The sequence below is a fragment of the Centropristis striata genome, chromosome 21 (assembly GCF_030273125.1).
Source record: "Centropristis striata isolate RG_2023a ecotype Rhode Island chromosome 21, C.striata_1.0, whole genome shotgun sequence".
NCBI classification, from domain to species: domain Eukaryota; kingdom Metazoa; phylum Chordata; class Actinopteri; order Perciformes; family Serranidae; genus Centropristis; species Centropristis striata.
Window position 1 is genome coordinate 6877589 of NC_081537.1, and position 26928 is coordinate 6904516.

The 26928-nt window shown below is 39.0% G+C and overlaps 1 protein-coding gene across 1 annotated transcript in view; it reads left to right on the top strand.

Moving 5' to 3' along the window:
• The first annotated feature begins 551 nt into the window (after positions 1 to 551).
• gas7b (growth arrest-specific 7b) overlaps positions 552 to 26928 on the top strand; it is an 87017-nt gene continuing 60640 nt past the window's right edge. Inside the window, exon 1 of the mRNA XM_059324092.1 lies at positions 552 to 816. Within this exon, the coding sequence (XP_059180075.1) occupies positions 637 to 816 (180 nt within the window). The 5' untranslated portion in view covers positions 552 to 636. The remainder of the gene's footprint in view (positions 817 to 26928) is intronic.

Sequence of the window (26928 nt, forward strand, 5' to 3'; positions counted from 1 at the left end):
AGTTTTTATTAGTTTTATTTTTTGTAATGGGGTATTTGTTATATGGTAACACTTTATTTTGAAGGTGTCTACATAAGAGTGACATGAGCGTGTCATAAACGTGACATGGGATGTGTCATGAACATTAATGACACTTTGAAGTAACATTAATGCTCATGATACTTGTCATGTCATGTTTCTGACAGGCTTGTGTGACTCTTATGTAGACACCTTCAAAATAAAGTGTTACCATATCTTGCTTAAGTCATTTATATCTCTAAAGTTACATGATTTACACACAGTGTTATTACTATGCCAATAGCCATCCTTTGTCACATCCGTTTTGAGTGAAATTATCAATAAATGTCATATGTTACACTTTTGGTGAAGTTTTTTGTGTTTCCTGCAAAACTTGAAAAAAAAAATGAGTTAGGCGATTAAAGTGCTGTGCTTTTATTTTGAAGTAAGATGTATCCAACATCCGGCCCCCCCGTCTCCCTGACTTGGTGTCCATGCCTACTTGACGTGTGTTGTGGAGTCAAACAGAGCGTGCGGGCAGCAGCAGCAGCTGGAGTAGCGGAGCGGAGCGGCGGACAAGAACCTGTTCAACTTCACACGAGTTCGAGTCCGCTTTGAACTGCGCACTCACACGGACTCATGGCGGGATCGTACTGTAAAAGTTTGTACCCGTTCAGCGGGGAGCAGCACCAGCAGGGACTGAGCTTCGAGGTCGGGGAAATTATCAAGGTGGTCCAGGCCCTTCCTGGAGGCTGGTGGGAGGGGGAGAGGGATGGAGCCAGAGGATGGTTCCCCTCCAGTTATGTCCAGGTCCTGGAGGTAAATACATCTCATTTATTCTCTTATGTATTTGGACTTAACACAAGTTTTAATTGGATCAGAGGTAGGGTTGTCACTATACTAAAATTTTTAACTAAAAAAATATTCGATACTCGATACCATTTTCGATACCACAAGGATAAAAACAAAGACCCCAAAATTTAACAGAATTATTTTTATTAACAAGAAAATGCAACATGTAAAAATTAGCAGAACCACAGGTTAAATAACAGTTGTGCAAAAAGAAACTGCAACTATGATAACAAGCTTCAAATACTCGATACTTTTGAAAATGAGTATTGTATCCGGATACAACGTTTTAGTATCGATACTTTTTTGAGTATCGATACTTTTGACAACCCTAGTCAGAGGTGACTTTGACTATCTTGTGTGATTTTGTTCTTATAAAAAATACATTTTTTATTTTCTATTCTCTTTCTCTTTCTTTCTTTCTTTCTTTCTTTCTTTCTTTCTTTCTTTCTTTCTTTCTTTCTCACACACACACACACTCATGCACTCATACACTCAGAGTGACATGGGTGGAGGGTCCTGAGCAGACACAGTCACACAGTTGAAGATAAAGAGAGCATTGACAGATTAACTGAAGCTTCCCAGCAGTCGGCTCAGAGCCTGGCTGAGCGGCTGCACACTTCCTCATTCCACACACATTCCAGCGAAATCCTCGGGTCTCCTCTCTGAGCGACTCAGCGCACAGGGCATGCTGCTCTCTGTCTGCATGGTCAAACACACACACACACACACACACACACACACACACACACACACACACACACACAGAGTCTGCTGTAGCAACCTGGGAAAGAGCTCCTACTTTTTGTATTAATGTCTTTAAAATAATAAATGTGTGTAAAAGTTTGGCTTTGTGATCAAAGTGAGTTTGAGGTGGAGGCGCTGGCTGACACCACCCACACCACCATTCTGAGAGTGTTTTTTTTATTATGTCTTCATGTGAAACGATGAAAATAGTAAGATGATCTGTGACCCAGTGACACCACAGCTAGGCTTGTCTAACAGGGTGGTGATGGTGGTGATGCAGGGTGAAAGTTTTTAGTGAGATGCTGTTCTGCACCCATAGACAGTATAAATAATGGACGTAGTCACCGTGACGTCACTCATTGGTTTGTGGCCCGTTGGAAGCATCAAGTTAAGCGTTACACTCGTCGCCATCTTGTTTCCGATACGGGGAGCAGACCATATCTGGACTGTGGAGGAGGAGAGGGATCTGATCACTGACTACATGCAAAATGTACATTAATTACCTCAGAAAACTGAGCAGCGTCTCCTTGGAGTGTCTGTTAGTCCAACCAAACGCTGAACAAGACATTTTTACTGAACAAAACATCATTAAATGAAAATACAGTGAAAGGGTCAAAGTTATGAGACCAAACCGCTAAACGTCCTTTTTTATATCTATATAACGTTATATATAACTTTATTGACACGTTGCCGTGGATACGCATTGTTCTGCTTCTCTCCTGATGACAGCTCGCCTTGTTAGTGACCTGTCAATCAAAGGTAGCCACGCCCCAAATCATACGATTCTTTATCTTCTATTTTCTTCTAAATGGGGCCATTATTTGAACTATTAACATGAAATTGTCTTGAAGAAGATTTCTTTGTAGTGATTGAGACCATAGTGTTGCCCTAAAAAAAATTTCTGAGGTAATAAATCAAGTGAGAAGTTTTCTCATTTTACATTGAAATGAATGGACAGAAATCTTTCTGCAGCCAAACTTAGCGCCCCCTGCTGGAATTTTCAGTAGAATGCAGCTTAATGCACTTCCTGGTTTGCCTCCCTGCTCAGACCAGGAGGTTGCCTCCTGGTCTAGATGTGAAACGCTGAAAATAAAAATTTTGTAAGATGATCTGTGACCCAGTGACACTCCAGCTAGGCTTGTTGCAGGGTGGGGCATCAGGGTGGTGATGGTGAAGCAGTGTGAAAGTTTTAAGTGAGATGCTGTTCTGCTCCATGACCTCTGACCTTTTGTGAGTGAAGCGAACAATCCCGCTCCAGTTTTCCTCAGTCAAAGTAAAATATTAGGGATCGTTTCCGTAAGAGAAAAGAAAGATTAGATATTAGATAACATCATCATGAGGTGCTTACCCACAGTTGATGTATTACCTGCAGTAGATGATGGTCTACATGTTCCCAGTTTGGAGAACCAGATGTGCTCCAGGCAAGAAACTACATATGTTGTACAAAAAGGTCATTTTAGAGCAGTGCTGCATACTGTATATATACACAGAAGTTTAGTTTTCAACTGCAGGATGTTCTGCTCACAAGTCTTAAATCTGAAAAGAAAAACAGAACAAAACCAGCCGTATTCTTTAAACCAACCCTCAATCTCTCTTAGCCTCATTGCAGAGAGCATTCACAAACTTCACACTCATATTAATCAAAAATAGACATGAATGTGTTTGTTGCCGCCCTGATGGACAGACACAGACACAGATAAAAGTTCTGTCTGTCCCTCAGCTTTGTGGATGCAAAGCCAGATAAAGTCTCAGCCCTAAAGTCCGGCTCAGTGAAGCAACAACAACATGCTTATCTGAATCTTCCTGTGACTTTTCACACACATATACTGTTCTCACTTTTATTTTTACCCTCACTGTAGGAAGATCTGTGGTCTGCCGTTGGTGTTGGGTGCTTGTGATGTTGTTTGTTCAGGTCTGGATTCTTTACTGTCACTCTTTACTCTTTTGCTCTCTAAATCAGCTATTCTCAACCTTGGGGTCCCGACCCCAATTGGGGTCGCGAGATGATTTCTGGGGGTCGCCAAATCATTTTGGAAGTCAGCTCTGTCTCCACTGTGTTAAAGTGTTAATGTGTTTTAGTCTTTTTGGTCATTTCATGTCTTTTTTTGGTCATTTTGTGTCTTTTTATAAGTCATTTTGTGTCTTTTTTTGGTCATTTTGTTTCCTTTTTTGGTCATTTTGTGTCTTTTTTTAGTCATTTTTTGTCTTTTTTTGGTCATTTTGTTTCTTTTTTGGGTGATCTGAACTGTGTGAGATTGTGTTCAGTGAGCAGGGGTCGCGGACAACATGCATGTTAAATTGGGGGTCGCGACTCAAAAAGGTTGAGAACTACTGCTCTAAATAATGAGACAAGTAGAGTGACTTAGCCGTGATTTGAGGGATATTGAATTGAATGAAGAAAATGCAGAAAAATGCTGCCGTTTAATTACGTCTTGATAATCTGAATACACAAAACCAAACTGGAAGTTTGTCCCAGTTGTGCTTGAATATGTCGTCTGCAGGTTGATGACATGGCACTTCCCTGTTTCCTCCAGAGAGCCACTGCCTCACACTGAACACTTTCATAACTTTAAGTGACGCGACACTGAGGCAGCTGTGTGTTAATCACCTGGAACAGAGAACAATGCAGCTCTGATCTGTTGGTGTTGTCATCGTCACTTCTACAAACAGCTCTATTCTTCTCAGCACAATGAATCATTAGAAGCTAGAAGGTTTAGCTGCGTTTTGACCCTTTTCTGATGTTAACAAACTTAATTAGTCATTGCTGAGTCAGTCCTCAAACGTAGCAGTGTCTTTGTTACACTCTGTATTACCAGTTACCATTACCCACATATTGCCATACATGTTAAATAGTTTAATTTTTAACTGTAGCGTCATTATTTCACTGCTCGCCTGTTTTCTCTGCTAACTTTGGCTAACTGTAGCATCATTATTTCACTGCTCGCCTGTTTTCTCTAACTTTGGCTAACTGTAGCATCATTATTTCACTGCTCGCCTGTTTTCTCTAACTTTGGCTAACTGTAGCATCATTATTTCACTGCTCGCCTGTTTTCTCTGCTAACTTTGGCTAACTGTAGCATCATTATTTCACTGTTCGCCTGTTTTCTCTGCTAACTTTGGCTAACTGTAGCATCATTATTTCACTGCTCGCCTGTTTTCTCTGCTAACTTTGGCTAACTGTAGCATCATTATTTCACTGTTCGCCTGTTTTCTCTGCTAACTTTGGCTAACTGTAGCATCATTATTTCTCTGTTCCCCTGTTTTCTCTGCTAACTTTGGCTAACTGTAGCATCATTATTTCTCTGTTCGCCTGTTTTCTCTGCTAACTTTGGCTAACTGTAGCGTCATTATTTCACTGCTAGCCTGTTTTCTCTGCTAACTTTGGCTAACTGTAGCATCATTATTTCTCTGTTCCCCTGTTTTCTCTGCTAACTTTGGCTAACTGTAGCATCATCATTTTACTGCTCGCCTGTTTTCTCTGCTAACACTGGCTAACTGTAGCATCATTATTTCACTGCTCGCCTGTTTTCTCTGCTAACTTTGGCTAACTGTAGCATCTTAATTTCACTGTTTCACACAGTTTCCACATCTCAGCAGTTCACTTCATGAGTACAAGCTTATTAATACAGATATGATGGGCAAAACTCCAAAAATTGAGCCAAGTTGTAATTTGAAATTTGAATGAGCTTTATAAAAATAAGAATAGTTCAACATAAGCCTATTAGCATACATAATGGACGTAGCAGGCAACCTTAGTACCTGGCTGTTTGTTTCTACAGTCTGTGTTTGTATTACAGAAACAAATACTGGTGACATTAATGAGCTTTGGCATTGCTAATAGGCGTATTTCCCCTCTAGTCTTTATGCTAAGCTAGGCTAATCACTTTGTGACTGTGGGTGGTAAAAAGAGAGGCATGACAGTGTTTTATATCTTCTTATCTAAAGTAAATGAAAGCAGTAAATATGGGTCCCACCAGAGCATCATGGTTATCATGACAGTTAGTCCTGTCAGTGCTGAGTGTTTATGACTTTATGACGAGGAAATGGAAATAAAGCACCAAGCTGAAAGCCTTCAGTAAGTTTGTTTCTGTGGAACATATTGTCCAGAACAGAAACAAATGTTTTAATTTGTTACATTTATCAGCAAATGAATGGACGCATTCATCACCCAGTCAACCAGCTAGCTTTAAAATAATGTTTGTGGAGCTGTCATCACTGTTTCCAGGCAGATGTTTAAATGCTGTATAGCTCTTGGCCTTCTATCTGTGTTACTCCATCATTCCATAGAGTCATCTATGACTCTGCTTCTCCTTTTTGCCTTATGCAGTCCTCCAGACGAGCTTGTTCCATCACAGACACTGCAGCACCACTTAAATCAACATGCAACACAATATACTTAACTGTATTACTGATGCAAACTTTGGAAACAAATAGATACTTTGCAGAAATAATAATGTTCTGTTTTATCATCATGCATAAGAAAGGTACCAAAGTGAAGTAGCGCTTTAAAAAATGTCAAACAAATATGCTCACTGATGAAATCATCTTTATTTTTATTTTAATATATTTTTATTGATTCACAGTTGCAGTAAACAGTACAATCGAAGAGACTTATTTTCATTTTCTTATATAACCCAACACCCATTCCACTCCCCCCAGAGACCCTTACATCGTTGTATTAATAGGTTAATACACCAGATCAGTTAAGAGAACAGTGTGTAGAGAAAAAAAAAATAATATTAATAATAAAAAAAATAAATATATATATATATACACACACACATATACATAAAATATATATAAAATAAAATAATAAAAAAATAAATAAAAAAATAAAACAAACATATATATATACACATACACACATACATAGAAATCATCTTTTTTTTGTTTAAATTATATTTTTTACACAAAATAATCACTATCAGAACAAAAAAGAACTGATTGAATTTTAAAAATAAATAGTTTAAAGAGCTGAATAATAAAACAAATCAGGTTCCTGACAACACAGAAAGCACACAGACGTCAGTGCCGGTCCTTAATCATATCCTCTGTCGCCCTCCCTTTGCTTATCAGCCTGTTCCTCAGTAAAGTAGTTGGGCACAGTGGCAAGTAGGCCTGTCTTTAGCCTGGGGGGTGTTGCGGTCTGGTGCAGGCTGGCGGCTGAGTGTGGGCTGGTGACCCGACACAGGATGGTAGCCAGGCAAAGGCCGGTGGCAAACTGATGGCAGCAGTCTAGGAGAAGAGGAAAACATGGTCGCAATCTGGAGCCCTGCTTATGTGAATAATAATAAGCATCAAAGATGTGATTTTTATTCTTCCATAATTTTTAGGAACAACTATGCACTGTAAAAAAAGACAGACATTTACATAAAAACTATGTAAATCATTACAGGAAATTATTGTAAACCCAAAAACATAGATTTCTTGTATAAATTACAACAACATGTGATTAGAATCAAATTTATTTGTGAAAACTACAAACATTGGTAACAAAAACTGAGAAATACTGTAATACTAATAACAAAACAATTTTGTGAATTTGACATGCAAATACTGTACTTTGTTTTGAAAAATACAAGAACTGTAAGTCACTTTACAAGTTTTTGCTGTACTTTTAACATGATTGATGAAACAATGCAAACTGGGGTAATAAATATGTTTTCACACGAAAAAAAAATCATTTTAGGCCTACCTGAGAGGTTAGAAATCTATCGCATGAGATAGATTTCTGTGATATCGCTAATGTCCACCACATAATTTGCAAGAAGACTGTCAATATATGACGCCTTAATTCTCCTTTACAATAATTGATTAAAATGTGCAATGATTAAGATGGAATAGTGGCATTAGAATGTGCGAGAGGCACCAAATTTAGGCTTTTAGTGCTACTCTGTTTGGGTCCCCCCCATCATAGTCTCAGAAAATCCTGACAGACAAGAAATTTCTTAGCAGTGGAGAGATGTTTTTGGGTCCTTCATTGAGTCAGCTTCAAGTCAGTAAATCTATTTTGCTGCACTGGGAATTTCATGTACAAACTTCTTTTTATTTATGTAATATGTTGCTTGTTGTTTACACCACAGTTCATTTAAAATAATTTGCTGCACCCCTGAGTAGTACAGTTTGGTTTGTGCTCTCTGACTGCCACCTGGTTGCTACTTTTCTGTGGCTTACCAGTGGCACATTTGCCATTATATAGTTATTAATTTCTGAATTCTTCACTCTGTGACTCAATCCAAATAAGCACCAAGACTGCATTAAATGCTTGTCTGGATGAATGGACTATATTCAGTGTGGCATTCTGTAATGCTTTTCAACATGTATTCTTCTGTATTTTTGAACATGGTCTCACAGGAATTTGTGAAATAGCCACGGATTCGCTTAACTCAAAATCCGTGGAATTGCCACGGAATCATTCAAATTTCCGTGAAACTGACACGGATTTCGCTACAATGCAAGTTAATGACAGTCATATCCCGTGGCTATTTCATGGATATTTGTTCCTATTGGTTTGTTCCAAGTCACGTGACTTTCAAGGTCCCGGCGGTCAGAACAAAAAACATGGCGGACAGTTCTCTCATTTTTAGTGAAAAAATCAATTTTTTGACTTTGTTTCTGCATAAAAATGGATTTTGATCACATTTTTAGCGAGAAATATATGTTTTATTTTCTAAATATTCACTCAGTGAATGTACATAATCACTTTGTATGTTGGAATAGCCACGGGATATGACTGTCATTAACTTGCATTGTAGCGAAATCCGTGTCAGTTTCACGGAAATTTGAGTGATTCCGTGGCTATTCCACGGATTTTGAGTTAAGCAAATCCGTGGCTATTTCACGGATTCCTGTGAGACCATGTTGGTATTTTTCATGGTGCACTAGAAGGCACCATGAAGTCTGTCCGCCCTCACTGTACACTGTGACCACAGCGCTAAAACGGTGGACAGAAGTACAAGATAAGAAAGTAACTAAGACAAACAGAAACAAGCTCAGCAGCACAGCTGTGTTGTTGGCTGATGGTTTACTGTGATATAAGGACACAGGCCGGCAAATAAACACTAATTCTCTTTTTGGTGATTTGCATCCACCAACTCTGAAGCCTGCAAAATGTTGCATTCATGCTGTTTATTTGGTATTCATGAGTTTGTGAGTGATTGAAGTCCTGTCATTGTTCCAGCTGCTCATCCTCAGACTGGAGCGAGATCAGACGACTGTTTGTTTGAGTTCGTTGGAGCAGACAGCTCCAAGTCATGCAGCTGCAACGTTATGACATTTCATAAAATTATGAAGCAGCAGTATGCCACTGCAAAATGTATAAAGGTGATACACTGCAGTTTATTTAGAGACATTAAAAATGTATTAATTCAGTGCTTTTTCATGTTGCATCAACCTTACATTCACATGCACATCGAAGGTAAAATAGATGCATGAAAAAACTTGTCAGATTGCACTGAGATGTGAGCCTACATGGAGCCGGTGTGGACAGCTGCATGAATTAAACCGAGAGCGGATCTGCTGTGTGAGACGTGTTAGTGAATTATCTTGCATGCTTTACGTCATTAGCTCTTAGAGACCACCAATCAAACTATTTAGTACGAGGATTGTCGGATAACAATCGATAAGAGCACCATTAATTATGATGACGGAAAGTCCAAATTATGATACACAACATCACATTTAATGGTCAGGAAATTGTGTCTAATTCAAAATAACTGTATAGTAGCAGTAGTAGAAGTACACGTTCGCCCATAAAGTTGGAATAAAATTTTTTTTTACCTCTTTCCATTAAATTATTGTGACAATGTGATTTATTCTTGACAGATATAGTGTATATCTTCTCAAATCTTTATTAATCAATCTCTTTCAAACATATCGCAATGAAAATGAAACCACAATTAACAGAGGATTGTGTCTGAAAACAAAATTATTCCAACTTTATGGGCGACCGTGTACTTCTACTACTGCTACTATACAGTTATTTTGAATTAGACACAATCTCCTGACCTTGAAATTAAATGCTACAGGGCTGGTCTGTATGGTGTTTGGTGGCCTGTGTATCGATGGGAGGAGAGGTGTAGGTAGGAGAGTCATTCAAGTGAGATATTGGGGTGCCTCAAGGATCAGTGCTCGGCCCCCTTCTCTTCTTAATTTACACCAGCTCACTTGGCACAATCATCCGCAGTCATGGCTTCTCGTACCATTGTTACGCCGATGATACCCAGCTGTTTCTTTCCTTCCCACCAGCATCCCCACAGTCTGGGCCCGCATCTCTGCTTGTCTTGCTGATATCTCCACATGGATGACAGAACACTTACTCTTGCTATGTTTCTTGACTTCATCCTTGCTTGTGCTGTACTAACTCTCATTTGTACTTCGCTTTGGATAAAAGCGTCTCCTAAATGGCATTGTAGAATTGTAGATAGCATATTTCATATTGGGAAATGATAATTCTCCATGTTTTACATGTATATCAGCCTCCAACATTCCCATATGTCACAGTTTATTTCATTGGTGACACAAACTGGCTCCTAGCCTTTAACAGCTGGTCAAAGAGGGGTTACACAGTCTTGTTGCTCTAAATATGACATTCCCATAATAACAAATCAGCACTCCCCTATAAATGTTGAAATTTTAACATGGGCAGTTAACGCGTAACCAAAGCCCTGCAGCTGGGCCTATCAGGGGCCATCTGGAGGGAGACTCCCTCCCCCTACACCCCCCCTAACCCACCCACTCCGCTACTCCTTCATGTGGATGAAATATGTTGAGTGCAGGCAGCCAAGTACTACACAGTGAAGTGTGACTATCTTCCTCCTCTTAAAGAAGTCAGTCAGTTGAAGTCAGTTTCTCTCATTTTAATGCTGGCCTCTTATTATTCTACCATCAGGTATTGTTTCTCTTTGGTGGGAATTCTCTTTGTAGCCTGTTAGCAATTAGCTGTAAGTTATGGAGAAGCACAATGTCTCTCTAATAATTCTCTCACTTGTCCCTCAGCTGTGTTTATTGTGAAACTTTAGAGCCCAGAGTGAGTAAGAGGTTTGGTTGGTGATTTAGCCTGGAATGCTCCCTGTGGTGGGCTGTTGGGTCAGACCACTGCTGTAGATCCTCCAGCATGCAGCCAGGTGCTTCCCCTGTGTGCACCTCTCCTTTGCTGACATCATACCAAAATATAGGAATGAATGTGTGCAGAGCTGTGAAGTATCAGCTGTGAAGCACCTACTGTAGCACCTCTGGTAACCACAATCTGCTGTTTGTGTTTTTCACACTGCAGATTGTGGTTTGGGCTTTTCACACGTCTTCTAGCAGAGCTGTCATAGAGGGCAACAGGCAAAGGGAGGAAGAATTTCAGATTTAAAATTATTTACTTCATTTTTTTTTAGGTAAAACTTGAATGACATTAGCTTGGTTTAAGAGCATTTATACTTATTTTGGAATTTGGTGTCATTTTGCCATTTAAAAAAAAAAAAAGTATGCTTGTGGGTATAGGTTCAACAAGAACTCCAACCTAAACGACAGAACAGACCGTTCGCAGGTTCACAGTATCGCGAATCATTCTAAAAATAGCGCACACGTCATTATATACTGTTTGCCGCTGTAAAAAAGGCTGCAGTTTCTATGAATTTAGGCTACAAAAACACTAACCTAGGTTTAAGGCCAAAAACGTCCTAGTAAGTTACGTTAAAAAAAACAAACTTAAGTTACATAACAAAACGTGATTCACAAACCGTAGTTACGTAAACAATGTAAACAACGTAAGTTACATAAAAAAAACTAAAGTTACTTAAAAAAAAAAGAAGTAATTCACAAACTGTAAAAAAGTGATTTACTTTTGTTTTCACATGGGAAACAAACCCTGTTCTCCAGGGTGAAAGTCTGATATTTGCCATTTAAACTCTGCATCGATCATTACTACTACATCAGCAAGATGGATAGCTTGCGAGAGTAGTTCAGACCCTTCCTGCTGTCTCACTGCCTCTCTGCAGTCACATTGTGCAGTTAAAGGGTTTGTTGGTTTTAGAACATAATGAAAATTGCAGCCCACCAAATTCCAAAGTTAGAAAGGTGTGGGAAGAGGGGCTTTGAGACACTGCTAGATAATCTGACCAGTCCTTCTTTAAAAAGCAGAATCACACCTTCAGGGTTAACTCAGGTTCAGGTGTAAATGCAAAGCTCATGACCTCTTGACATACCAACCGCCTACCAACAGGCTGTTGGACTTTTTGGCTGTACCAGATTCAATTTAAGTTGCAAGCTGAAGCATATGTTGCCAACGATCATCTAAAGCAGGGGTCTCAAACTCAAATTACCTGGGGGCAGCTGGAGGCAGTATCAAAATGACCAAAAAAAGACACAAAATTACTAAAAAAAAGACACAAAATGACAAAAAAGGCACAAAATGACCCAAAAAAAGACACAGAATTACCAAAAAAGACACAGAATTATTAAAGATAAAGACACAAAAGGACCCAAAAAAGAGATAGAATTACAAAAAAACCCACAAAATTACCAAAAAAAAAAGACAGAATTACCAAAAAGGCCACAAAATTATTAAATAAAAGACACAAAATTATTTTAAAAAGACAAAAAAATTACCAAAAAAATACACAAAATTACCAAAAAACTTAATTAAAGGGACCTTCCACACACAACACGGTGAAGTGTCATTCATATAAAACTCACATTAAACTTTCACATCAAGGTGGGGGCCACAAATCACGAGGGCCACAATTGGCCCGCGGGCCACGAGTTTGAGACCCCTGCTCTAAAGTGTATGCGTGTGCAGAGCGAATTACAGTGTTAATTCAGCACAGAGGGTTACTAACATTGCACTATTTTTAGTGTAAGTTGATTTCCTCATAGACTGCTTAACTTGAGGTAACACAGTGTTTTTGTCTAGAAAGGGACTTGATTTTCTCTTTGTTTTTCGTGATTTTATTTTGTTGGTCAATTTGCTAAATGTAGATTACATTGCGCTACATTCCTTTTACTTGAGTGGAACAAGCTCTTGCATTCATTCTTTCTTGGAGAGACTTTATATTGGACTGTAAAACACAGATTACCAGTTGAGACTGGGCTATTTTCTGTTGGGGAATTATGCCCTACGTCATGGGTCTCAAACACGCGGCCCGCGGGCCAATCGGGGCCTCGTGACGGTATTTTGTGGCCCCCACCTTGATATGAAAGTTTAATGTGAGTTTTATATGAATGGCACTTTATTGTGTTGTGTGTGGAAGGTCCCTTTATTACGCAAGCTGGAGCTTTGTTTCACTTGTTTCTATGACAACGTTAACAAAAAGAAATGCAGCTGCTACCGGACCGTTTATTATCTGCCGTGTTGTTGTTACTGGAAGAAGTGGAAATGTTATGGAATGCAATTTTGTGTCTTTTTTGGTCGTTTTGTGTCTTTTTTTAAATAATTTTGTGTCTTTTTTTTGTAATTTTGTGTCCTTTTTTTTTTTGTAATTTTGTGTCATTTTTTAAAAATAATTTTGTGTCATTTTTTAAAAATAATTTTGTGTCTTTCTTTGGTAATTTTGTGTATTTTTGGGTCATTTTGTGTCTTCCTTTGGTGATTTTGTGTTATTTTTTAAAGTAATTTAGTGTTTTTTCAGTCATTTTGTGTCTTTTTTTGGTCATTTTGTGTCTTTTTCTGTCATTAAGTGTCTTTTTTTAGTCATTTTGTGTCTTTTTTTAGTAATCTTGTGTCTTTTTTTTGGTCATTTTGTGTCTTTTTAAAGTAATTTCTTTTTTTTCTGTCGTTTTGTGTCTTTTTTTTAGTAATTTTGTGTCTTTTTTTGGTCATTTTGATACTGCCTCCAGCGGCCCCCAGGTAATTTGAGTTTGAGACCCCTGCCCTACGTTGTTTATTATATATATAAAAATCATATTGAAATATAAATGACACATTTTTAAAATGTATTTTGGGTACATTTGTTGTTGTTGTATTAATCAATAGATTCATCAATTAAAAGAATAAATAATTCACATATTAATCAATAAAAAAACTAATCATCAATTCTGTGTAAACTGAATGAAAAGGAGTTTTAAGGTTTCACGTATGTAATGAGTGATGAATGAAGAAGTTGCCCTCATGGTCAGCTTCCTCTTCCACTATGACGGTCCAGTACACCTCTTGCATTACTGCTGACCTTATTGAACCCGTCTGCCTTTCGATCTGTTGCTCCATCTTACCCTCGCTGGAAATAGACTGAGATATTTCAAGCTCTTCACTATAGGCAGCAGCTCCGTTCCCAGTTGAAGTGAGAAAGCCAGAGAACAGTGAACCGTGGCCTCTGACACACAGATGTGTACTCTCATTCTAGCTGCTTCACACTCAGCTGTGAACTGCTCCATGGTGCCTTCGAGGTCACATGTTGATGATACCAGCAGAGCTGCATCATCTGAATATTCATGTGTGAGACCTTAAAGGGAGAGTTTGGAATTTTTTTGAAGTGGGGTTGTACGAGGCAGGGGCGCAGATGGGATTTTTGAACTGATTTCAACTCAATGAGTTATTTTTCCACTCCATGCCTTAACCAAAATGTGTTTTATTTAAACATTTTGAAATGAACTGTAGTGTAAACAACAACCAACATATTAACATAAATAAAAAGAAGTTTGTGCATGAAATCCCAGTGCAGCCAAACAAATTTACTGACGTGAAGCAGGACCCAAAAACATCTCTCCTCCGTCTGTCAGGATTTTCTGAGACTATGATGGGGGGACCCAAAGAAAGTAGGGGGGTCCGGGGGCATAATGCCCCGGGGAACACTTTTGCCCTAAAAGCCTAAATTTGGTGCCTCTCGCACATTCTAATGCGCCTTAACGCCTTATGGTGTGTTTAATTTACACTGAAAGTCTGAACTTGGAGCTTGGAACAACGTTGAAAATTCTGACATTCGTGTAGACCTTGAACCTTACTTACCCACAGTCAATGTATTACCTGCAGTAGGTGATGATCTGCACGTTCCCAATTTGGAAAACAGGTGCTCTCTAGGCAGGAAACAGACTGCAGGCAGGACTGTATCAAATGTATTTAATGACCTAAACAAAGGCCCACTCTAAAAATGTATACCTGTTTATGTGTACACTATATTTACAATATGTTCAGTGATTTTTGTTGCTATCCACAGCCGTTTTATTTGGCACTACTTTTTCTCAAGTGTAGAACTACCATCTTATTCATAACTGCCACTGATCAGCTGTTTTGGTCCGAAAAGCCCAAGCTACCTGGTGGTGCCGCTGTGTAAACTGTTAACCCATTTCTACGGACCCTGAGAGCTGCTGCTGAGTGGGACTTGGTTCTGTTTGATTTAGACCATTACAGCAGATCTAAGGCGCTTAAGCGTAGGAACATGGCTGTTCTACAGTTGAGATAAAAGTAGTGCCAAAGCAAACAGCTGTGGACATATTATATTTATAGCATACATATAAACAGGTATAACATTTTTAGGGTGGGCCTTTGTTTAGGTGGTTAAAATATGATTTAGTACAGTCCCCGTCTGCAGTCTGTTTCCTGCCTGGAGAGAGTCTGGTTCTCCAAACTGGGAACATGCAGACCATCATCTACTGCATCTACTACCCATTGACTGTGGGTAAGTACCTTATACAACCACACTTAAAACAATCCAAACCATCCCATTAATGTACATCAGAAACTCAAACTCGCGGCCCGCGGGCCAATTGCGGCCCTCGTGACGATATTTTGTGGCCCTCACCTTGATATGAAAGTTTAATGTGAGTTTTATATGAATGGCACTTTACCGTGTTGTGTGTGGAAGGTCCCTTTAATTACTTTTTTGGGTAATTTTGTGTCCTTTTTAAATAATTTTGTGTCTTTTTTTAATAATTGTGTGTCTTTTTTAGTAATTTTGTGTCTCTTTTTTGGTCATTTTGTGTCTTTTTTTGAATAGTTTTGTATCTTTTTTTGGTAATTCTGTTTATTTTTAAAGTAATTTAGTTTTTTTTCTGTCATTTTGTGTGTTTTTCTGTCATTTTCTGTCTTTTTTGTCTTTTAAAAAATATAATTTTGTGTCTTATTTGGTTATTCTGTGTATTTTTTTTTTTTTGTCATTTTGTGTCTTTTTAAGCAATTTAGTGTTTTTTCAGTCATTTTGTGTCTTTTTTGTAATTTTGTGTCCTTTTTTGGTAATTTTGTGTACTTTTTTTTAGTAATTTTGTGTCTTTATTTTTGTCTTTTTGATACCACCTCCAGCAGCCCCCAGGTAATTTGAGTTTGAGACCCCTGCATTAAAGCATTGCAGAAGAATGTGGCCATGTGGGATGTTTGGAAAGGAAATGCAGATCAGTTTGGTACACCCAGATCAATGTAACCACTGAAGTTAAGCAGTTAGTCTACCAGTCTTAACCACTGGCATGCACACTTAACAATTAGGCTGCATCTGTGTCAATGGGGGCAGGACAATGTGCATGAAGCTTAACTCTGAACGGACTCACGTGCTACCACCAGGATGTATTGAGTTGCAAAACTTTGCTTCACCAGCTGAGTGAAGCAATCAAGCTTTGAAAAGCCTCGACTGATCATAGCGGGAAATGCATTAGTCACTGTAGAGCGCTCAGTGAGTTGACATGCTGCCATATCTGATCCTGAGAACATAAGCAGGCCTGTGCTGATAAGAGCTGCACACTCCTAAATATGCAGTGCGGTGTACCACAGTGCAACACTGCAAAAAGAGAAAAGTTGAGTGAACTCAAAATTTCAAGGCAACAAACTTTGATAAAATTTTAAGTTGGACAATTAAACTAAATATTTTAAGTTTTGTTTTTGAGTTTGCTCAACTCTGAATTCAGATTTTTGTCAACTCAACTGTAAGTTGAGTAACTTATAATTTTACATTGTAATAACTTTTAATGCTTACTTCTGCTAACTTCTGCAATGTGCTGAACTGGCATGATTGTAACGCTGCTATGAAGTGTCAGCTAATGTTGCCACTACAATTTTGAGTTAGCATTGATACGCTAATGGCTACTCTTGTAGCTGTAACCATAGATGTATATATATAAACACTAGATGGCTCACGCTCGCTGTTAGCCAACGGAGACCGACGTCCGTACACGGCGGCCATCTTACCACAGGCAGCTCGCCCACTCTTAACATCAGTCATGGTGCACGTAGCATTTAAATAACCATAGTTTGCTTAATTTGAACCGATTTTCAAACGGTTTGGTTTGTTATAAACCTCAGAGTTGTGGTTATGTGCCTGCATACTGAAGAATAATTTTAACCATGGACTTTCATAAAAAAACATTAAGCAGATAGGTAGAGTAATAGCTATAGGCCTACACACACAAGGTAGTTAGCCTATATTAAATCATTTATAAAGCATTTAATCATTCCATGTATATTATGTTAGTAATATTTCTTTTATAATAACAATAATGACACATAAAATTAACATATATGTATTTATTTTAATTATAAATATGTCTTATGTATATATGTATGTATATGTATATATGTATTATATATTAATACCATGGTTCAACAGATAATGTAAAGGTTAAAATAGTAATCCACTTAAGATGACAAGTTAACAAAAAATATTTCACTATTCCATAAGGATACAGTAGGTTGATTAATTAACAAAAGCATAAAATAAATAAAGCATTTGAAACATATCCCACTCTTCAATAAAGATGCATATTGAACTACTGCTTACAGTTCAACTCACAGTAGCTACACTATTTCTTACATTAAATAACTTTAATTCATATTGTTTTGCTCTGTTTTCTTCTCTACCTGTCCCTGTAGTCATGGCCTCCTCATTGCAAATTTCGGGCTCATCATTTTCAGCAGGAGACTGGCTTATCTGCTGCTCAGAAGCTACAAAGAAAAAATAATTTCACTGCATAGCCTACACAGATCAAGTTTGAGTTTTGTTATCAATATTTTCATAATATTTGCAAAGTCTATGAATCGCCATATATCAGGTGATATAAAAAGGCTTATATTTTAATTCAATTCAATATTTTGCTTGCGAATAGGTTGACAACGCTTCAACGATATTAACAACGTTAGCCGAACAGTTACGTTGCATTAGGCCTATGTCTCTCTTTACCAGTTGCCACTTGTGTTTGTCCTCTCGAAAATAAATCTGTAAGCTTGGAAAAACATTTGGCAGCATCCTCCTCCAATGCCTTTCTTTTCTTCAACCTGGCTTTTTCAGCCCCTCCTGGCCTCTTCCTCCCATCCATCCCCCCCGACGTGTATCGTTGACATAGGGCTGGCCCAGCTATCAGTAGCCTACCTGAGAAAACTTTTTTGGAAAGACGGCTATGGACCCAACCAACTTTATTTGGGAGGGGAGAACTCCCTCACATGGTACAACCCATGCTGAGGCTGCGGTGTCAGAATGCAAAACGTGTTTAGCGTACTTTAAGAGAAGATGGACTAACGTGAAAAATGTCAAATAAATAAATAAATAAATTATCGGCCGGCCCAAAAGTGAAGCGGTGTGTGTGTGTGTGTGTGTTTATGTATATGGATATACAGGAAGGCATAAGACATATTTATATTGAAAATAACAACTCTGAGGTTTATAACAAACCAAACCGTTTGAAAATCGGTTCAAATTAAGCAAACTATGGTTATTTAAATGCTACGTGCACCATGACTGATGTTATGAGTGGGCGAGCTGCCTGTGGTAAGATGGCCGCCGTGTACGGACGCTGGTGACTCCGCCTCGAGCCATCTAGCCTTTCTTATATATATCTATGGCTGTAACAAGCAGCGCCGCTAGCATCAGTTAGCCGCTAGCATCAGTTAGCCGCTAGGTGCTAGCATCAGTTAGCCGCTAGCATCAGTTAGCTGCTAGCTTTCGCTAATGACCGAATTTCCTGCATTTCACAACAAAGAAATAAGAGTTAGCAGAACTATTGTCCCTTGTTGTGAACCCCAACTTAAAGATATAAGTAACAACAACTCACCAACTTGTTTTTGAGCAGACAACTGGCTTCCTTTGTTGTGCTATCTTACATTATTGCCCTAAATGTCAACCAATTTTAAGTTTTACCAACTTAAATCACTGTTTTAGGCCAAAAAATACCAGTTGGCTTTCTTGCAGTGTGGTCCTGTCGTTCTCACGTCTATGTGTATTAGGGGTGGGCGATATGGCCCTAAAAGAACATCACGATATTGCAGGCTATTTTTGTGATAACGATATTCTTGACGATATTAGGAAATACTTAAAAAGATATAGAAAATATGATTCTTTTTTTAGACTGCATAAATAAATAAAAATCTAAAATGTAGTTTGAAGTGCAAATCTCAACAGTTGCCAAATACAAAAAAGTTGGTCTTGACTCTTGTGTATGAGCAAATAATAAAAATAACCATTTAGGGGTTATGGGGGCTTATTTTAATGAAATTTTGTAAAGGGGAATAAAGGTTCTTGTATGTTTTATTTAAGGCATCTTATTTTGACATTCTTCTTGTAAATTCTGTGGTGGATTCTGCTAACACATCCATGTGCTCTTATTTTGAAAGCTGCATGTGTTTAGCTACAGGGAGTAAGTAGCTTTTTGTGATTAAAACAACTTTAACCACTACATCAAGAAGGAGGAACGTTGCCAATATCATGATATGCATTTTTTTTAACCATAAAAAAAATATACCGATATTATTGTGAATGATACGATATGGCACACCCCTAATGTGTATGGCAGGAGTAGAAACCTGGAGGAGAAGCAGCATGAACAAGGCTTGAGAAATCCACATAAAACTGGATGGGACGGCTCTAACAAAACAGGCTTTGTTAGCTGTACGGGACACTCTTGCCTGCACACACACACACACACACACACACACACACACACACACACACACACACATATTTTGCCCTGTGCTGAAGTGCTGAGCAGACAATAATTACAGTTTATGAGAGTGTATGTTTGCATGTACGGTATATATATGTGTGTGTCCTCCTCCTCTCTGAGTATCTGAAGTGTCTCAACATCTGAGAATGTGGCTTCACTTCAGCCTCCCACATCTGCCCAAACCAAAACAATGTCTCCCAAATAAAGATACGGTCCACAGCCCCCATCGCTCTCTTCGCCTCTCCCTGTCTCACAGTCTCCCTCCAAGGACTGCTTCATTCTTTCTCCTCCTCCTCTATTCACTCAGTCTTGTCATATCTTGACACATTCCTCTCTCTAGGTCTTGTAGTTAGCGACCGAGCATACATGTGAGAAACTGGAAAGGATTAGGAACCCAGGGATTGTATGGCAATAAACATATTCAGTTTACTATCAAACATGATGAAGAAAGGCAACACATTCTTACAATTTAGTAGCTTTAATGTGGCATTTTTTGCTTAAAATGGCTTCAATATTTATTAATTCATTCATTATCCTTAACTGATTATCCGAACTCATGTTCGAGGATTAACGTTCCGTTAGTTAGACTTTTAACATTGCAGCGCACATAGAGAGTCCGGTGGCTAATGGTGCGTTCAAGGTCTACATGAATGTCAGAATTTTCAACATTGTTCCGAGCTCCAAGTTCTGACTTTCAGTGTAAAATAAACACACCATAAGGCGTTACGTTAAGAACGTGTTAGACCCGCCTTCAAAATAAATCAAACACATGTAGCTTTCAAAATAAAAGCACATGGATGTGTTAGCAGAATCCACCACAGAATATATGGTAAATGGACCTGCACTTATATAGCGCTTTTCTAGTCGCTTTGCAACCACTCAAAGCGCTTTACACTACAGACTGCGCTCATTCACCCTTTCACACACACATTCATACTGGTGGCAGAGGCTACCCTAAACGGTCCCACCTCCCACCATTGGGAATTCATTCACACACCGAGAAGAAAAACGCTCTGGCCATTTCAGTCTACCAATATTTCATGGCCTGACTAGAGCCCTAGAAATGACCGTGTTGCCCCAGAAAGGGAAGGTGAAGGTATTCATGAGAGAAAAATAGGAAACAGACACTTCCCTTGTCTGTTACACCGCTGTTCCTGTGCTGCTCTGACATGGCCCGGAATAAAACATCCCATAATGCATGTCCACTGTGTACCTTGAGATGGCCCACTGTCTGCATCTCATCAGGAATAAAGACTTTGTGGCGGTGTGCTTGCTTGTGGCTGTTTACAACTCCAGTTCCAGTATGTTTACAGCTGGAATTTGTTTGGTTCTTCTTCAAGACGTGCACGTCTGTAAAGTATGAAATGTCTTCCCAGTAGGGTAGACAGGCTTTTTTTTTTCCAGGAAGCAAACCACCTGAGAAGTAATATTTGGTTTGTATGTGTGTTTGTTTATCTGTCAGTCAAAAGGATATTTTAGGCTATATTATGATACACAATATATATTTTAACTCCTCATTTGCTTTGTCACTTCTCCAGGATCTTTACTTTACAACTCCAGGTACAAAAACTGAAAGTTTTACATTTTTATATTCTAAAATTTATTTTAGTATTTTTTTAGGTATCATAAAGCAGCACTGTTTTAGCACAAGGTGAAGTTATTCGAAATTGAGCATGTTTAGCAGGCAAGAAAGAAGGAGGAGAATCCCCCCAAAAGATGAGATGAACTCCACAAAGCTACAAATCTCTCTTTAAAAGTCTGATTTTTAGACTAATCAGAAGTCAGAAATCAAACAGTCTTACTTTTATACATTGCCTTCAATGACGGACGGTAGATTTTTCTGCATTTACTGCAGTCAGAGGCATTAATTTAAATCCAGTGACAGATGAGACTTCAGTCTCTCTGTTTGAGCAAACATTACTAGTGTAGTGGTAGCAACTCATCTGATGTCAAAATCATGTCAGAGAAGAGATGAGAAGTTTTGTTTTGAAACTAAATTTTGAACTGAGCCATGCTGGGTTTAAAAAAGCTGACTCTTCAGAATGAAACAGATCACTGTGTGTGTGGGAAGTGTGTGTCTATCTGTCCAGGGAGAGAGCAAGAGAAATAAAGTTTCGATATAGACATTTACTACATTGCACATAACACAAGCCTTGATACACTGGGTACATTCAATATTTAGACCAGGGATGGGCAACTTAAATGCTGCAGGGGGCCACAATTTTTCATCGACACTACCACAGGGCCAAATATAGGACCGTGCACTTAACCAGATATGATGAAACTGCAATTTTAAATACGTTTACAGTGCAGTAACTTAACATATTTCATGCTCAAATGCATGTGTAACAGTATAAATAGGAATACAAAAGGTTTGAAAGAATAAAAAATAACCACTTACTGTGATTTCTTTTTTTTTCAGTGCAAGGGTTAGGGTTAACAGCAGACCAACATTAATTGCAAGAAGTAATTTTGAGCATTTTTACACTGCACTTTTAAGATTTCATGCTCAAATGCATGTAGTTGTACCGAGGGCCACTTCAAGTGAGGGTGCGGGCCGTATGCGGCCCCCGGGCCTCCAGTTGCCCATCCCTGAGTTAGGCCATGTCGCAAGAGAAGGAGATGAGAGCAGTGATTGCATTGGCTGAAACCATCAAAACAGGTTTGCCAGCATGACTTCAAGCCAACGTGTCAACAATCATTGTCTAAGTCTGAAGATAGACAGGCAATTTCTACACAGAAGCTTTATCCATCCGTTATATCCGTTGCGGTGTGTATGTATAGGTAGTTTTTATGTATGTAAGGTGTGTGTCTGTCTAGCTTAAAACATAAGCTACTAACTGCTGTAAAGCAAACAGTATGTGAATGACACCAGAAGTATCAGTAATCTTAGCAGCAATTATTATAGAAATTAGGCGTACACCAGGGTATTTAGAAATCCTGATGGTATGACTTTCAAAGACCCTCGGTAAAAAGAAGTAACAGCAGATGTCTGTCCTTCCAGGGGACAACTGCAAGTGGAGCCACTTCACTAAGGTGGTAGTCAAGTTTTTTTTTGCCCATGGAAGGTGGTGTCATGCCCAACTAGAGGAGGACACATAACAGCAAGACATGATCCATGTGGTTCTACCAGAGATATGCACATCGAATTGATTAACAGCATAAGTGCTTCAACTTTATCAATGCCATCAGCGGCCCAGCAAGGCAGATGCGATCAGACTGCAGCACTAACTTAATTGGTGCCAGTCATGAGCTGAAGATGGGTGGATCAAACACCAGCTATGACAGCTTTGAGAAATATTCCCAGGATCCAATGTGCACATGGGTATTCAATCTAAACTAGCACCTCCTTGCTAGTTTATGATCATTCATTCTTCCATTTTCCTTAACCGCAACTCACAGAGGGCTGGAACAGTTAACCTGCATGTCTTTATACTGTGAAGAAAACCCATACTGACACAGGGAGAACATGCAAACTTCACACAGAAGGGCCTCGAGCTGGATTGTCATCATAACAAATGCACAGATGTTCATATTCACAATAGCAGTGTAAGTGACGTGCACTCCAAAGTTGTAAAAATAATACCAAATCTATGTGATGTTGCTTTAATGGTTAGAATTTAATGACTTACCATTAGAAACATGCAGCAGTTAGATCCAGCAATTCTGACATACCTCTCCATGTCACTGCTGCAAAACCTCAGCTGTGTGTTTGTGACTTCAAGTAGATTTAAACTGAAATTCATTAGGAAGTTTGGGGCTACAGCAGGGGCGCAGATGGGATTTTTGAACTGGGGGGACGAAGCTGTCAGCAAATGAACTGTAGTGTAAACAACAACCAACATACTAACATGAGTAAAAAGAAGTTTGTACATGAAATTCCCAGTGCAGCCAAACAAATTTACTGACTTGAAGTTAACTCAATGAAGGACCCAAAAACATCTCTCCTCCTTTCATCAGCCTGAACATACTGCTGCTTTATTGTCTGTCCAGTCTGTCAAGCCTTTAGAACCAGTGTTTCTCACAAGATTTTTTTCTGTCAGAAATTTTTGCCCTAAAAGCCTCTATTTGGTGCCTCTCGCACGTTCTAATGCCACTATTCCATCTTAATCATTGCATTTTTTAATGAAAAAGTTGACCGCCTAGTATAAACTCCATTTTTTAATGAATTATTGTGAAGAAGAAAAAGGGTTCTGTTTTATTTAAGGCGTCATATTTTGACAGTTTTCTTGTAAATTCTGTGGTGGACTCTGCTAACACATCCATGTGCTCTTAATTTGAAAGCTAAATATGTTTGCATTTATTTTGAAGGTGGGTCTAACACGTTCCTCCTGTAACACCTTATGGTGTGTTTAATTTACACTGAAAGTTGGAACTTAAAAGTTGGAAAATTCTGACAGTGATGTTTGTCGCCTTATGTAGGGAATGTGGGGGGGGGGACATATCCCCCCCGTCCCTAGTGCCATCTGCGTGCATGGGCTACAGTACTTTAGGGTGCAGCTTAAAAATAAAAATGGTGGTCGCCTTAACCATTCTGCTTTGTTGATATAGATCTATAATTCTAACTCCATGGAGCCACAGTTTGCAGCCGACAGCTGTTTCTCCAGCTGTTGAATTTAAAAGAGAATCATTAATACATTTAAAGAAGCACTTTGCTAGTGCTTGCTTCATTCTTGTGTGTTGTCTGACAATTAGGACCTCCTGTTCACATTTCTCCCACTGTGGCAATTCGACTATGAGATTGGCAGTCCAATCATGCTCTTTAAAACTAAGCATCAAATATTAGACTATTTGGAGTCACTCCTACTGAAAACATGGATCTTACCCAGAGTAATACTCCAAATAGTATACAACTATACTGCAATCATACCAGTTTTATACAGTGCTTTGTCTAGGATCATTTCCACATCCTCATGTTCAGGAAACTGTCCGGCTCTGGTTCTTTCCAGCTGGAAACTGGACAGCTGCTTTGACAGGCCTTGACCCCTACAGACTCTCCTCTTCCCAAATCCAGATGTTTCCATAGGGGTCACCACAGGTCAGATCCAGCATACACAGAATGGAAGATACAGTACTACATGGCAAAAAAAAATCTATGTCACACACTTTAAACTACACCAAAAAACCCCCCAATCAAATCAAAATTACTTTATTTATCCCCAAGGGGAAATTCAGTTAGTCTGTTATCTCTGTTAGAATGAGACAGCCTGATGACTGTAGGAGAGAAGGATCTTTTGAGAGAGAGGAGCCGTCCACTGCTGGGTTTTTGGTCCATAAAGGTTTTGTGTAGCGGATGATCTGGGTATTTCAAGATGGCCTCAACATGTTGACAGGTCATCTCTCCACCACCTCCTCCAGTGTGTCCAACCTGGCTCCAACCACAGAACCAGCTCTTTAGACCAGTCTGTCCAACCGCCTTCATCTCTGTGTGTGATGCTGCCTCCCCAGCAGACTGCAGCATAAAACAACACACTACCACCACAGACTGATAAAACATCTGCAGCATCTTACTACAGATGTCCAGAGATCTGAGCTTCCTTAAGAAAAAGAGGCGGCTCTGCCCCTTTTTGTAGAGAGCGTCTGTGTTTAGGGACCAGTCCAACTTATTATCCAGGTAAACACCTAGATACTTAGAACTTGGCACCACCTCCATGTCCACCCCACAGGTATTCACTGGCTGAAGGGGGGGCTTGAACCTGCGGAAATCTCTGATCATTTCCTTGGTCTTTGAGGTGTTCAGTAGATAGTTCTTGTGACTCCAGTCACTGAAGGCTTTAATCAGATCCCTATATTCAGATTCCTGTCCATTCCTGATACACGCCACAATAGCAGCATCGTCCGAGTACTTCTGGATGTTGCAGGACTCAGAGTTGTATTTGAAGTCCGCTGTGTACAATGTGAACAGGAGTGGAGCCAGAACAGTGCCTTGTGGAGCCCCTGTGCTGCTCATTAATGTCCCAGAAACACAGTTCCCCAACCTGACATACTGTGGTCTTGCTGTCAGGTAATCTGTGATCCAGGAGATGAAGGAAAGATCCACTCCCATCTCTGTGAGCTTGTTTTTGAGTACGTTGGGTTGGAAGCATGCACACATATACACCTACACTGTGGCAATAACCACATGAGTCACTCAGGCATGTGTGAGGACAGCTCAACGTTAGTCCTGTCCAGTAATCCAGTGTGTTGACACTCTGGACCACTGAGACAACAGTCCTCCTCCACACAGTCAGCAGGTGGGTGACCAGTGCTTCACAAAGCATGTGATCTCAGACAGAGACAGTTGTATCTGATGACTCACCTTTTGAGTACAATCAGTGTGTGTGTACTAACACTGCTAACCTATTGAAATCTGACAGATGGATCTGTGACTCAGTGTTTAGTTGTTTCTCAATGGTGGAAACTTTACAGCTAGAAATAAGTCTCTCTTGGTTTCCCGGGAAGAATAAGTGATTAAATGGTTCTGTGATTTATTATTTTATCCCATGGATTTCTAAAATAACATTTTTCAAAATGTATGTCCCTTTCCTGGCGTCTTAATGATTTTTTTTCTTTTTTAAAGTGAAAATATGCTGGGGTCATGTGTGCTTTCGTAAGGTCAATCTCTTGTTATTCCAGCGAGCAACGATTGTGAGATCAGAGCTGTGAGAGGTTCTGATTGGTAGAAAACCTAAGGCATCATGGGAATTGCTAATAATAATAATAATAATAATAATAATAATAATAATAATAATAACTTTATTTATATAGCACCTTTCAAAAACAAGTTACATGGTGCTGTACAACAGAAATAAAACATATCAAATACAATTTACTGACAACAAAATAAAACAACAAGAAGAAATTACATTAAAAAACTTTTAAAAAATGTAAAATTTTAAATCACCAATCACAACAAGGCAATCATACAACAATAATAATAATGGGAGGAAAACATCAATAATAACTGTTTTTAGCATGGGAAAAATGATAAATACTGGAGTCACAAGTGGAAAACCTACAAAACCACACGCAGGGCTACGGTGCTTTTTCAACCCATATCATCACAGTCTGAGGTGAAGCTGTTCAAACCCAGGTGAAGGTTTACTACACTGTTATTCTCTGACTGACCTCAAACCAAGGCTGCCTGTTTATTTAAAGGCTTTTCCGAGGGGATTTAACAAATGATTCTTGGCTTTCCAGGCAGAAAGCCAGTGGGAGAGACTATGAAGTATTTTGTTTTCCATAATAGAAAAGGCTGCCTGTGATTGGGGGTGTGTGGGAAAGTCTGTGATCTGAGAAATAAAATACTGGAATCTGTTTATAATATAGTACCATCATAAACATTTCACATATCACAGTTCACCTTGAGTCATTGACATTTAAAGGTTAATGTTATAAATGGAAGGGTTCAATGTCCTATTTGATTATGATTTTTATTTGAACAATTTCTCAAGATTTGCATAAAATTATTCTACTTTAAAACATTTTTATTCATAGTCTAAGTCAGGGATGGGCAAC